This window comes from Siniperca chuatsi, linkage group LG24 (assembly GCF_020085105.1).
Source record: "Siniperca chuatsi isolate FFG_IHB_CAS linkage group LG24, ASM2008510v1, whole genome shotgun sequence".
Lineage (NCBI taxonomy): Eukaryota > Metazoa > Chordata > Actinopteri > Centrarchiformes > Sinipercidae > Siniperca > Siniperca chuatsi.
Window position 1 is genome coordinate 5374006 of NC_058065.1, and position 14222 is coordinate 5388227.

At 40.7% G+C, this 14222-nt stretch overlaps 1 protein-coding gene across 1 annotated transcript; it reads right to left on the minus strand.

Annotated features, from left to right (window-relative positions):
* Positions 1-30: 30 nt before the first annotated feature.
* Positions 31-13589, minus strand: mrps9 (mitochondrial ribosomal protein S9). The gene is made up of 11 exons (XM_044187364.1): positions 13462-13589; positions 12940-13122; positions 9329-9391; positions 8460-8490; positions 8274-8353; positions 4932-5017; positions 4432-4507; positions 4072-4240; positions 3121-3229; positions 2238-2407; positions 31-813 (listed from the first exon to the last, which is right to left on the minus strand). Exons 1-11 carry the CDS (start codon positions 13558-13560, stop codon positions 722-724), a joined length of 1158 nt encoding a protein of 385 aa, XP_044043299.1. The 5' UTR covers positions 13561-13589; the 3' UTR covers positions 31-721.
* Positions 13590-14222: the final 633 nt, after the last annotated feature.

Genomic DNA, 14222 nt, shown 5'->3' on the forward strand with positions numbered 1-14222 from the left:
AATTTAAAAGTCATGTTATCCACAAAAGTATACAGTATACTGCACCAGATTTTATTAATTTATCAATCATGATCCATTCAACTGATGACCTGATTATTCTGAACAGATGAAGGTGCATGTTAATTAGCAGAGGCTCACCTGGTCAACATTTATGCACATTTGGCGACATCTTGTGGCCAAAGCTGGACATGAAATAGAAGATTTGTATATCAGCAGGTTTGAAAAGGTTTAGTACTGAAAACATTGGACAATCACTTGATTAGTTGGTCAAGTTGGTCAGTTGGCTGGCATGTGGCCTATATTTTAAGACCAAACTCATGAAGAAAGTTAAACTGCAATGCTGACATTAGGAAGTGTGCAGAAAACATGTAAAATGGTTAAACTTCCTATTAATCGCAGGCAAAAGAAAATTACAAAAACAAGACATGTATTTTATATGAAAAACCTTATTTATTGTTTAATATACTGATAAATATATTCAACTTTTTCATTTATTCCTTGACAGACACTTCCATCTGGTGGCTGAAGAGGCTCACTGCAGCTTGCTGAGTGTTGAAACATGGCGGCCTGTGAGAACTTCAGCTGTTTGCTCTTCCATGAGCTTAAATAAACTACATAAGTGACGTGGCCTCTGGGAAACAGATGAGGAATCAGTTCAAATTAATACCAGAAGTCAGTGTGAATGTTTCATATTTGAGTTCAGGTGAGGTGATTCTCCTCCTCAGCGTTTCTTCCAGGTGAATTTCTTTCTTGCTCCCTCCTGGCCCGGCTTCTTCCTCTCCCTCACTCTCGGGTCGGGGGTCAGCAAACCAGCTGGAAATTAAATTTTTTTAAAAGAGACAAATGAAAATTGATGAAAAGATGAGAAAATCATGAGAAAAGGTGCCCCAATTTGTCAATATTCACCGCTGGGTTGCTTTTACCTTATAGAGTATTATTATCATCATCAACCGGTAAACCCACTTCACACTTATTTTATTTTATACTTATACCCACTTGGTACTTAATTTATTTTCTGACCTGTATTATAGTGTATTGTATTTTTTGCTAGTACTTCTATTCCTGTGTGCACTGACGTAAAGGTGATCAGCTGTAACAAAAGTTTCCCCTCGGGGATCAATAAAGTATTTCTGATTCTGATTTTGGATAAATGAGTTTTGATATTTTTTGTTTCAATGTTCTGTTCAGCTGCACCTCAGTCAGTCAGTCATTGTGTTATCTATGTTTATTTTTTTGTGAGGTAAAATATTTTTAGGCCTCTTGAGGTTTTTACATACACCATCTGCATTTTTTCTTTCTTGTTATCTTTATGATATGGAAATAAGCCTTAGATTTAAATAAGTTTTTAGATTTGCTACATTCCAGTCAGTGATTGATTTAATTTAATTTAATTTCAGTATGCTATCAAAATAATTTTGCACTGACTTGTAACTTCCTCATATAGTTTATGTTCTTAAATACAGTTAAATGCAGCGTCTAGTCTGAAAAAAATCCTCCTTTTCGTGTATTCGGCTGCTTGATGGAAGCACCAACATCTGAGATTTGACTGTTTGGTTGTATTAATGAGCTGCTGTTGTCGTAAAATCTAATCAGGAAGTCAGTTAACAGTTAAACAATGTGAAAACAGCAGCTTTTGTTGCATTGAAAAGCAGTTTTTAATCTCACACTGACTTTTCCACAAACAAGCAAAACAGTCCCTGCTTGCTACCTATCACCTTGTAATGATGATCAAACTTTTACAATAAAAACCACAAAGATAACTAAATGTTCATTGTGATGGATAACCTGTTACAAGTTTTAATATAGGTTTCTGCAAGTTGAATTTCACACCACTATAGGAACCTAACGGCTGCTCGGAAGGTAGAACACTGATATAAATATTTATGGTATGCTATGGAAAATAAAAGTAATATTAAACTTTGTTTGTGTAGCACTTTTCTAAACAAAGTTACAAAGTGCTTTTGCAAAGGAAGGCGTATTAAAGCTAACACAAGTAAAAACAAGAACTTGAATCATGAAACGCAGGGACAAAACCATGTTAAAAGGAGATAAAATGGCAAAAGTAGAGTCGTAAAGCCAAAAGAAACATTAAATCCGCACAAAGGCGTTCCTTTAAAAGAATCTTTAAGAAGTGATTTAAAAGAATGACACGAGTGATCTTTTCGAAGAGGTGTTACATGGTCAGGAGTTAATCGCTAAAACATGCAAAACCACCACTGAAAAAAGTGACCACCCACCTTGTCTCATGGTCTCCACCTCTCCCTCAGACAGGAAGCTGAGCAGGGCACTGGAGATGGCGAGCCGCAGCGCCCCCGCCTGGCTGGCCCGCCCGCCGCCGCTCACGGTGCACTCCAGGTCAAAGCGTCCCAGCACGCCCATGAACTGCAGCGGGAACATCAGCTGCTCTCTGAGAGCAGAGAGGAGAGGAATAAAAAGAGAGAAGAAGAAAAATGACCAAGAGGTAACAAAAAAAGAAGAGGTAAAAGAATGAAATGTGGTTGAATAGGCAGAGCAGGAGTGTGTGCTATTTAACAGATAGTGGTATCAACGGCGGAGGCTTAGCTAATTTAATGTCTGGTTGGGTGACTTTTCAGACAAGCATAGAGGATCCCGGCACTGTGAAAAGCTTCCTTTTACAATCTCACCACCACATATTACAGAGCAACTTCTGACTCAGCAGGAACAGGATAAGGTTGTGTGTGTATGTGTGTGTGTGTGTGTGAGAAAAGAAAGTGTCTGTGTTCTGGATGGCGTCTCTGGCTGAATGGCCTATGGCTGCTGACAAAGTCAATTGTCACCTCTCTGCTCCAATTACAGCCCATCCTCACACTGTGTGACAACACCAGCTCTGGACATTCTCTCTCTCTCTCTCACACACACACACACACACACACACACACACACAATCACTCAACTGTGTAATTAACTTACTACAAGGAGATAAATAAAAAACCAGGCAATGCTGTGAAGAGTGAAAAAGCAGCTTTTTAATTATTTTTTTGGGGGGGAGAACACATCACGTCTTACATTTTAAGGGAAATGGTATCTGTGAATGAAGCAGTCCGCGATGTGGAAAAGGTTTATTTGTTCAGAGTGGAAACACTCACGCAGCTCTCCTACCTGTCTTGCAGTATGGGGAAGTAGTGCAGGTAGTCTTGGCTGTTGATGGTGATGCGTCCGGAGCCGCAGTCTCGAAGAACCACAGAGGAGTTGGACGTCTTTCTCCGACCTGAGAGGAAACACACTTTTATCTCCATTTTCTTATCAGATATTACAACACAGGTGGACTCTAACTCAAAAGGCCGTTGTAAATGTGTTTAATTGGACATTTATGGAGACATTTGTCAAATCTTTAAATGTTTTACATTATAGCTGAACTTTGGTGCCCAGCAGAAGGTAAGATCTTAAAAATTTCAGGTTTCAATACCAGGATAACATCAATAAAGTTGTTGCTACTTAGACCTGGATTTCCTGGCTTGATAGAGATAAAATCTGGGCACACAGCGACATCTCTACATGTCTAAGACGGCCAGAAACACCTTAATTTTCTCTTCCAAAAATGTTTGGCTAATCTGGGGGTTTGTTTAAAACCTGATTGTGTGACTGCTCCTGTTGTTTTTTTTTTTTTGCGATGTTGCCACATTACCTGACCTCTGAAACTAAAATGGTGAAAACAATGTCAGCACAACTGATAAAAATGACAAAAGAAAGACCCAAGTTGTATGAAACTGGAATTTCCCTTTAAATTCAGATGACCAAGTTGTACTTTGCATTGGACAAGCTCAAGCAAATCTGAAGAAATAAACAATTCTAAGAAACTGCTATGGTCACTCTGCACTTCAAATAAATAAAATAACACAACTACGAGTTTGTTTCTGCCTGTAGATTTCCAAAGATGTGGCTGAGCAACATTATGTACACCCATCTCCCATCAGTGCCCATATGTGACACCAGAATTAGTGGGGACTGGATTATAATTTAGGATGATACATTTTACCAAATGTATTGTTAAAAAGATCCAATTTGGCTTGTAAATTAGACAGAAGTGAGTGAATCTGTGTGCGTATCTACCCTCTGAGGTGCTAAAGGCCACGCCCCTGTCATCTCTCTCCAGTGGCGGCACCATTTGCTTCCTGGACAGGGCCTCCAGTTGCCGGCGGTAACGCAGGACAAACTCCTGCTCCGTGGCGCAGTAGGGCATGGACAGCAGGCGCTCCATCAGCTGGATGAAGCGATTGTACTGAAGAAAACAACATGTAAGTGTCGTATAAGTCTACCAAACTCCGCCTGCTACGTGTCACTTTGAAAGAGTAAAAGTACCATTTATCAGTGATTTTTAATGTGGAATCTTGGACGCTTTCTTCGGCTGTCTTGCATTATTTTAAAAAGATGAGAGGAAGAGGAGGATGAGAGAAAAGAAACACAGCTTACATCATGCGTGGAGATGGTCTCGACCAGCAACGCCTCCAGTTCCTCCTTTGTGAGCCACCTGCTTGTGCCTAGAGAGCTGATGAGACAGACACACCGACATTTTAATTTTCCAGAGAGTCCAAAATCAATAGTGTAAGTGCTGAAGAAGACTGATCTGTTTACAGCCAGTGCTTGTTGTCATTTTCTGCCCCCATCTGAAGAGGTTTCAAAGCCTTTAGACAACTATTTAATGTATTACTGGAATCATGTGACTCCATCACGTGATGATGACCATTAAACCTTAAAGACCTTGTGTATACAGCTCCTAGTGAGAGCGTTGCAAGAGGCTCAACAAAGCATGCTGAACTGCAATTTCAAATAAAATACTGAATAAGATATAGTACCTGTAGTACCAGTACCTTCACTAAACTGCCAAAACAATTTGTAAAATCTTAAGAAATGTCACACTGGGCCAATGATCCCACATATGTGAAGTGTAAAAACCATGTTCCTCTACTTACATCTGCTTGACGTCCCGGGTGAAGAGACCCTTGGTTCTCAGACGATCTTGGTACTTCTCTATGTTCAGGATTTTGCCGTACATTTCCTAAAACGCACCAAAAATTCAGGATGACATATTCCGACACACAACACATCACAAAAAGGCAGATTCCCACATCCCTGGTGAGTTTAACGTGGCATTACAGTACTTCCTATTGGAATATGCCCTGTTGTACTGTACAAATTATGATGATTTAGGAGAGTTAAATTTCCATGAATTGGCTCGACAAAATGCATAAATATTCTGGTGTACAGATGATCAAAAATTGTTAATAAATTGTTTTTGGCCAGTGAGTAATGATTTTAGTTGTAGACACTGAAGGTCCGGAGACTTGACTGTGAAAGGTGTTTAAGTTGGTTTTCTTTATTTTTGGACTTCTTTTGTCATATTGTTTGGAAAATGAATACGGAGCCCGCTGGATCTGGCTTATTTGAATTTATGGTGTCTTGTATGCCGATGACACCTGACAATAATAATGAAAACTTAATTCATCAATGTGTCATACTTTGCAGTTTCTGGACTGAATTGACCCAGGCAGCTCTGCATGTATTTGGCCTGAAGCAAAGCTGGAAGGAAACCTGCCGGAGCAAAAACATGAAACTAAATAAATGACAGGACAGTTTCAGGGCTCACCCATCATTATATCACTCTCGCATTGGGAATAACCCGAGGGGGAGTGCGTCATGGCGAAGGGCACAGACAGAGACAGACGGAGGGTGGGGGAGAGGGTGGGCATGCTGGTCACGTCCCTGAGGCAGACACCCCCACCTCAGCCGCCCAGCGCCTGGGTGAGAACTCATTTCCCCGTCAATTATTCACCAGATGTTTGTTTAATTCCTTCTTGATAGAGTGTGCCTAATCCGCTGCCACTCCGACCAGCGACAGAGGGGTACGGGAGAAGCGGGGGGGGGGTGTACAAAAAAAAGCAAACATCAAGCAAAAACCAATTTTCTCTGCAAAAAAAAAAAAAGCGTAATAGAAAATCAGAAAAAAAGGAGACGGCAGGAGGACAGGAGGGGGGCTTGCGTTACACGCTTGCAAACACTGGGCGCTACAACGGCGAGGAATAATTCGCATGGATTGGCCGGATGAAAGAGGAGAGGGCCAGTATCTGGGTACATTTAAGTCGAGGTTGTTACAGAGACAGACAGCTAGAGCTCCACAATTTCTATTCAATAAGTGGTCTTTATATGCACGGCAAGACCCTCAGGCTTTTAGCTGTGAGACAAAAGAGTGAAGCATTTAAATTGAACCAAAAGGCAACAATAATACAATCGTGTATTTATTTGGTATGCAGGTTTTGACGGGGTTAACGTGAAGGGGGAAGGTGTGTTTTCAGGTTCCCCAGGGTTGTGGTCATAAAGGGCTCAGTGGAGCAGTGAGCAGGTTAATGTACCACGCTGGCTGAGTCCAACAACAGCCAGAGGAGAGCAGCCGACCAGGAAGGCTGCTTTACACGCCACTGCCCCCTCCTGGCAACACTCCTGGGAGGAGGGGGGGGGGGGGTGATAACACTTACAAAAAATCTGGAAATGGACACAAGATGGGAAGGAAAAACAGGAAAAGGAAAGGTGGAAGAAGAGGAAACAAGACAGCAAAGAGGAGAGGAAATATGAGGGTAAAAGAGAGTGATTGAGCCTGCAATCACGCAGACAGGCAGCACGAGCTCTCAGACATGTCTGACATACCTATTTAAACCAACAGCAGGGGGTGCAGATTGCGGCTGCAGGGCACAATGATGTGTGTGTGTGTGTGTGTGTATAAGAAGTGTGAGCTTGGACCAATACTCAGACATCACACCTCTCTGTGTTTTAGATACAGAAAAATATCTTTGAACAAGGTCAGCAGCAGACAGGAAGGGAACGGTTGAGCGCGTGAAAGCAACAAAAGATGGAGGAAGAAAGAGGTCTGCTCAGAGGTGAGGAGCAGTATGAATGGTGTAGCAGCTCCCCCTCCCCTCCCGCAACGCCCCCGCTCTGCCCCACCCCGCTTCCCTTCAAATCCCCACGGAGGAGTCGCTCCCCACGGCGGGACAAAGCCTGACAAGCCAGACGCGCCACACCTCAAACACGATTTTGAACCCCGACACAAAAACACTCAGACAGACGTACATTGTTTATTTTTCTCACCCAATACCTGAATGCATGTTTTTTTGTGTGTGTTTCTAAATGGGACCTCTGTGGTTTTGGGGAAAATACATTCAATACCTTCTATCAGCTGCCTCATGTTCTCTCTTCTACTCTTCTTTCCATTTATCTCTCTTCATATCTCATCACAGTCCTGTCTAGTAAGACTCTCTCTTCACTTTGCTTTGAAACTGTCAGTTCTGCAGTGTTCCTGAAATATAAAAAATTCTGAACAGTGTCTGATTTTGTTCAACATATCAAAATCAAGGGGTTTCCGTTGACATATTGTTGGATTTTTTATTTCCCAAATATCGATATCAGTATCAGCCACAAAAATCCAGTATTAAATCCATTATGGATACAAACCTGTATCACGGGATATGTAATTTTATATATATGTTATTTTATATCATGATATCAATATTAGTATATTGGGATGATATAGTACATTTTCTGGAAAACCATTTAAGAAACTCTTTATGAATAGAATAAACAGCCAGAAATGTCTGTTTTTTGGGCTAATCCAGCCAAGTTAATACCTGACAAATCAAAGTACTTCATCACATTGATGCAAAAATCATAGAAAAATCCATTATTGTTATAAAGTCCTGCTCATTCATTGGCAACATTACCCACAACGGCCAATAAAGCCACAGATGTTAAAGGCATGTTTATACCAAGGGATACATTTCTTGTTCTTCATCAACCAACAGATACGTCAGTACTGATACATCTGCAAACTTAAACTGGCCCATAATATTGCCTGATTTTGGCCTAAAAAAAACAACAACTTCAGCTCACTGTTCACCACCTCTGGAGCGCAGGTAGGTACAGGTATTCCTTAGTGGATCCCACTTTAAACCGGATTACCTTTGACCCCTCCATCCTTCTCACCTGACGCCTCCCTCCCTCTGTCTCACCTTCATCTAATCTCCCACCTCTCTTTCACCCCGGCTCTATCAGCTATGGCTCTCCGTGTGGAAAAGAGGATCTGACGTTGCCTCTCCTCTGGGACAGCGCAGCCTTCTCTCAACTCACTCTGTCTGAATAGGATATGACCCGAGGGTGCAGGAGGCAGGGGGTGGGGGGCAGGTGAGGAAGAACTAGGGATTTGAGCTGGATGAAGATTTACCTCCACCTCACATAAAAACCTGACAGCTTCCTGCAGTACTCACATGCATCAGAGAGTAGTAGGACTGTTTGCCGGTGTAAAACAAGCAGTTGAATGGCCGTCCGTCCGCTCCCCACTGGACGGCTTTACAGACAGGACAAAGAATCAGTTGTGAAGCAGTTTACACAATACTCATCATTCTGGAAACATTTACAATTTTTTAAAAAACTCAATCAAGTGAATTACATACCTTTTTGCCTTGGAAATATTTCCTCTGGATGCTGGAAATGAAAACAGAGGCCTGCCTTTATTTATGGGCCTTTATTTGTTTGTCATTTCTATATTTGCAGAATAAAAACTTTGTTAAATATGTCAAATTTAACCAATCAATCTCTACTTTTCAAGCTATTCTTCTACACTGATGTACATGCAAAAGGAAACAAAATATGGCGACATAATATTGGTTAGAACAACATTTGGTACCTAAAGCAGAAAAAGTAGTTCCTGTTTACTTGTAAGGCAGTATATACATATTTAGTTTAACTTTGAGTTGGTGATCAATCTAAAGAAAAGAGAGAGATCTTAGCTTACAACAAAACCACCCGAAGTCTCTTAAATACATCTTAATGGCTTTTAATGGAGTTTTAAGAGGTGCAGCAGAATAGGTAATATTATTGTTTATTTATTTTCAGTGAAGTTGTATTGTGATGACATGTTATGTTATCGTTCTACACATTTCTGCTGTCCAAATAAATGATTCTGAGCAAACTGGAATTAAAAATGAACTAAATGTGACATTTTGTCACATTGGCACCTTGGGGGGATTGGGAACCACTGCCCCAGTGGGCAAAAGCCCTTTATCCAAAAAGTGGGAAAAGGCTAAATGTTAACTGACATTTTCTTGTCTACTTTTATTATGGAAGTGAATGAAAATGACATACTGTATGAGAAGAAAAAGTCGCCAAATGTCACACCAGTTACACCAACCAATAAAAGTTAGTTCAGTTTAATAGGGATTTATATCATAAAACTAATAATTTACAGCCTTTAAACTTTAAAGTCAGCCATGCACATGATAGGAAAGTAAAGTTTATATGTGTCTAACCCACACAGACGTACCTTCATGAGGGGCCGGGCTTTCTTCTCAAACAGGCCGGAGGGGAAGAGGTAGGCTATGCTCCTCTGTTGGTGAGAGAAGAAAAAAAAACTAATAAATTACAAGAAAACTAAATGGCAGTTTGAAAGATGCGTTGATGGCAGATTATGACAACGCTGACATGTCCGAACAACAGAGGTCACACCAACGGACGACAGTGAAAGTGACAGGAGAAGAGGCACAAGCTGCTTGCGGGTTCAAGGAAAGGCGAGCGTGATGTGTGTGACTGTGTGTTTGTGAGTGTGTTAATGTAGAGTTAGAGGAGAAAACAAGCAGAAAAAGGCACAAGTTTTTGGCTTGGTTGACAGTGAGCAGAGGACACTGTGGACATCCAACAGTTCACTCCAAGTTCATCCTCTGCTCTGTGTGTGTGTGTCTATGTTATTAGCAGGGCTACAGATGGCACTGTAAATGTGTGTGTGATAGAAGAGAGAGAGACAGGAAGTGTGTTGGCCCCGCCACACTCATCAAGACAGTCTGTTCATCTCTCTCTTCCTCCATCCCACCATCTCTCCACTCCTCTTCCTCTTTCGTTTGTTCCTCCTCTCTGTCGGTTCAATTAGTGAGGCAGCAGGTGCTGCACGGAGGGAGCAGGTTGCTGCCTTTAAGGTTGTCAAAACGACGGAAAGCAGGAAGAAAAGGACTGGTCGAGAGAAATGTGTGTGTGTGTGTGTGTGTGTGTGCGTATAAAGGTATGAGAGACAGGAAGAGGAAGAAGTTAAAGGATACTAAGAAAAGCGGAAAAGGGAAAGACAGGCAGAGAGAAGCAGGAACAGATGAAGACACACCTGTGTGTCCCCTGAGCATCAGCACAATATGGCAGAGATTCCCGAGGGGCAAAGACGGAGTGACAGAGAATTTGACAAATTTCAACGACATGATGAAATCAATCGTGCTAAATTTTGAACAAGCCTGGTGAAAAAAATCAAAACTGCCTATCAACATCTCAAATATGATGAAAAGATATTCAGTTTACAATGAAGCAGCTAATCCTAATACTTAAAAAGTTGGAATAAGCAAATGTTGGGTATTTTGCTTGATGAATGAATTAATTTTCTTTCCATCGACATCGGGTTTTGGGCTGTTGTTCAGAGAACACAAACTATTTGTTTCGCCTTGGGCTCTGGGAAATCATGGGCATTTATTTATTTTTTACTATTTCCTGACAGTTTATAGACAAAACCATTAATTAATAAATCTAAATAATAATCAATTCACTAATACAAATGAAAATCTGTAGTTGTAGCCCTAATCTCTATGTTCATTCAGATGTTGATCTCCTTTGAGTCTGACACAAGATGGTTTATAATCGTGTGCAACTAACGATTACTGTCACTGTCGATGAATCAGTCAAGTACTGTTTGCATTAATGGGTTAATCATTTACTTTACAAAATGTCCATCACAATTTTCCAGAGCCTAAACTTACGTCTTTTTGGACCAACAGTCCAAAACCCAAAGATATTTAATCTACAATGACATAAAACAGAAAAAAAATGCAGAAAAATTCTCCCATTTGAGAAGCGGGAATTAGAGAAAGTTTGGTATTTTGCTTGATAAAGGAGATAAATAATTAACCAATTATTTAAATGGTTGTGGATTTATTTTCTGCCAACCAACTGATCAATTAATCAACTAATGGTTTCAGCACTAGTTGAAGCTGAATGGAAGTCTAACCATGGCTGGAAATAACAGTTAGCAACTTGGATACGAGCAGATGGTGGTTTTTAATATATATTGTTTAAAGCTTAATATGTAATAGAAGTTTTAATTTTATTCTGAAATGTATTTAACAGTCATAAGAGATATATATGGGTCTGTGGCCAGTGTTAATTTCTCCCCCTGGCTGTAAACATCCTCTTGATTTGACATGGGTCTTTATCACCGTCACACCTGAAGGGTCTGGACTCCAAACCAGGGCCGAGGGATTTATCAGATGCCTCTCTCTGAACCTCTCCAGTCCTCCCAAATTTTCCTCTTTCCCTCCACACATCTAAGTTTGGGCTGCTAGCCGTCGCTTTGGCTTTCACAGCCTGGCGCCAACAGCTCTCTTCATTATTTGTGAGGGACACTTGGGACCGGGAGAGGGAAAGTGGGAAATCAAACTAAATGATTGGAGCAGTGAGGGCTAATGTATTTCCAGAATCTGGAATCAGCATATGGGTGTGTGTTTGAGGGCGTTGCAAATATCCCTGATGCAGTGGATTAGCCAGAGGTGGCCCCACCTGCCTGCTGCTGGTGGAGCCCCGATGCTAATGGTGATGATGATGTGAAGAGACCACAGAGCTTTAAAACACATCACCTTTCCAGCCTGAAAGATGGAACCTAATCAATGTTTTAAATGCTTTAACTGCTTGTGGCTTTTAAGCTCTGTCTCATGAGAAGCGGATAAATGTTGACTAATTTGGGGGTGGGCTGTCTGACTGTCCACCAAAGGAGCTGTAAGAAATACCTATTTATGACAATGTTTGGCTGAGACTGAATATGAAACTAACCCCTGCAACAATAACTGCCCAGGAGCTCTTTTTTATGTACGTTTATGTAAGATGATATAAGCCGCTATACAGTTTAACAGATGGCCTCTGTCAGCGTGTCGCTAATACAACAATAACAGCCACAAATCCTGCTCAACATCATGTGACCACAAAAACTGAACATTTCTTATTGTCAACAAATCCCATGAAATGTTTCAATACTTTCGAACTTCCCGTCTGTCACTCAGTCCAAAGCCTATTGATTTCTACGGTAAATGTAAATCTTTAAAAATAGGCCACTTTTAAAAAACGCTCAAACAGCAGGGCACTGTAGTTTTGAGCAAACGTTACTCGAACAGGAGTAAATAGTGCATTTGTTGGGGAATATTTTCAGTGGCGGATTAATACACATTTGGCGCTCTAGTGAGTATTTCAGGCAGCAGGACGGAGTGTGTGGGATTAAACTACAGTGCCCTTGTTCGTCATAATGAAGGAACATGTCACCCAGTGCAACGGGAGGGGCAGTATGAAGGCAGAACAAATTCTAAAATATTTGTAATCCAGAGCTCCTTGATGTGTTTACATTTATTTGACATACATGCCAAAAACGCATCTCCTCCTCTGTCTACCTCCAGAAACATACAATAACACACTTCCTTTAAATGTAAGCAAATTTGAAAGAAAGTTCTTGTGAAATGGATACAGGCTGAATTACATTTGTCTCGCATTTCATAATAATGTCTTAAAATTCCCTCAAGTATCCTTCACAAATTAATTACTGTATGTATCGTCCCTGTCCTCCCCAAAATGTCCTAACCCAAAATGTTTAACGTTATCAATATTTTATTAACTGAGCCAAACAGCTTCACTTGCAGATCGACTTATTTGCCTTTTGAGATTCTTCTGTTGATCTGAAATATGTTTTATAAGCTCAGGGGATAATAAAAAGTTCGTAATTCATCCTGGCGCTATTTATCCCTCAAACTGAAGACAAAAAGAGCTGTAAAATAGGTTTGCACGAGCCAGTGGATACAATGCATACAAGACACCCAAAGAGCTAACAGTAATTGCATGTATGTAGTAAAGCACAATGTCTCTTACATCTATGTCCTCCTGGGTGAAGTTCTCGGGCTCTTCTCCCATCATGTTGGCCAGGTGCCGTTTCCCGATGTTAAAATCCTCCACCTGCTTCTGGATGAACTCCACCGTGAACTTTTCTGGCCCTGCAGCCGCCAGGTTCTTTCTGTGGAGGGCAGAGCTCACACATATCTGCCTGCTCAGAACCTGAAGAGGACAAGAGCCGTTATTTTGAGATCAGTAACATTAGCCAAACTACGCTAACTTGCTTAATATCTTGAGCAGCGACTATAGCCGAACTCTAGTTAAGGATTCAATCATTTTAATTAAGGTATCCAAAAGTTTATCACACCATAATAAAAGTAGAAGCGACGTTGGCTAACTGTTATTTCAGATATCCGCCAAGTCAGTTTCGGCTAACCGAAGCTGCAACAAGATGCTAACTCAAGGACGTCAGTGTTTGTGCATTGTAGTAAATTTCTACGAGTTCACGTTTGTTTTGCATACAGAACTGGTTAGTTTATCAAAGACGAACCCACACTTCACCTGTCGGCTTAACTGCGACGTGACTGTGTTTATACTCGAGCTGTAATTCCCACATTTTCCGAGGAACGGTCCCACGGTTCGCACACAGGACGCCGCCATTTTTGCTTACAGCAGTGACGTCAGCGGCGGAAGTTGTTACACGTCAGAGACGCGTGCCATGAATTATAAAACAAATTACAACAAATATCTTGAAAATATAGCCAGAAATCTCCACACAGTCATTATTCATAACCTAGCTACTATTTCTTTCTTTTTTTATTGCTTCATTAGAGCAGTTATTAACCTTCATGTCAGAGCTGTAAATAAAAATTAACCAAAATAAACAAAATTCACAACTTTACTGGCCGTCAACTTGGTTTAATGATATTGTTTGGCTTTACTATCAAAATCTACAGTGGAAATCTGGTGTATTATTGGCTATATGTAACATTTAAAAACTTTTATTCTAAAATAAACTGAGCCTGGCAAGGCAGCACAATTTTTTGCATTCGAAGGCTCCTCGAAAGCTTTGACCTCTGTGTATAATGCTGTATATTCTTTAATGAGAATAGAAAATGGACCAAAACCTGAGGCATCATAAACAGCTGCTTTTTTACACTCCATCCACAACCTCTTCCTGCATTTCACTATATGGCAAAGAGTTTGAAATGTTCATAACAGTGTGTTTATGAGTTAAATTTCATAAAGATACAGACACAGCAGACGAGGTTGTTTTGTTTCATTTATTGTGCATTTATTTGACAGAGATGATTCATAAAAGA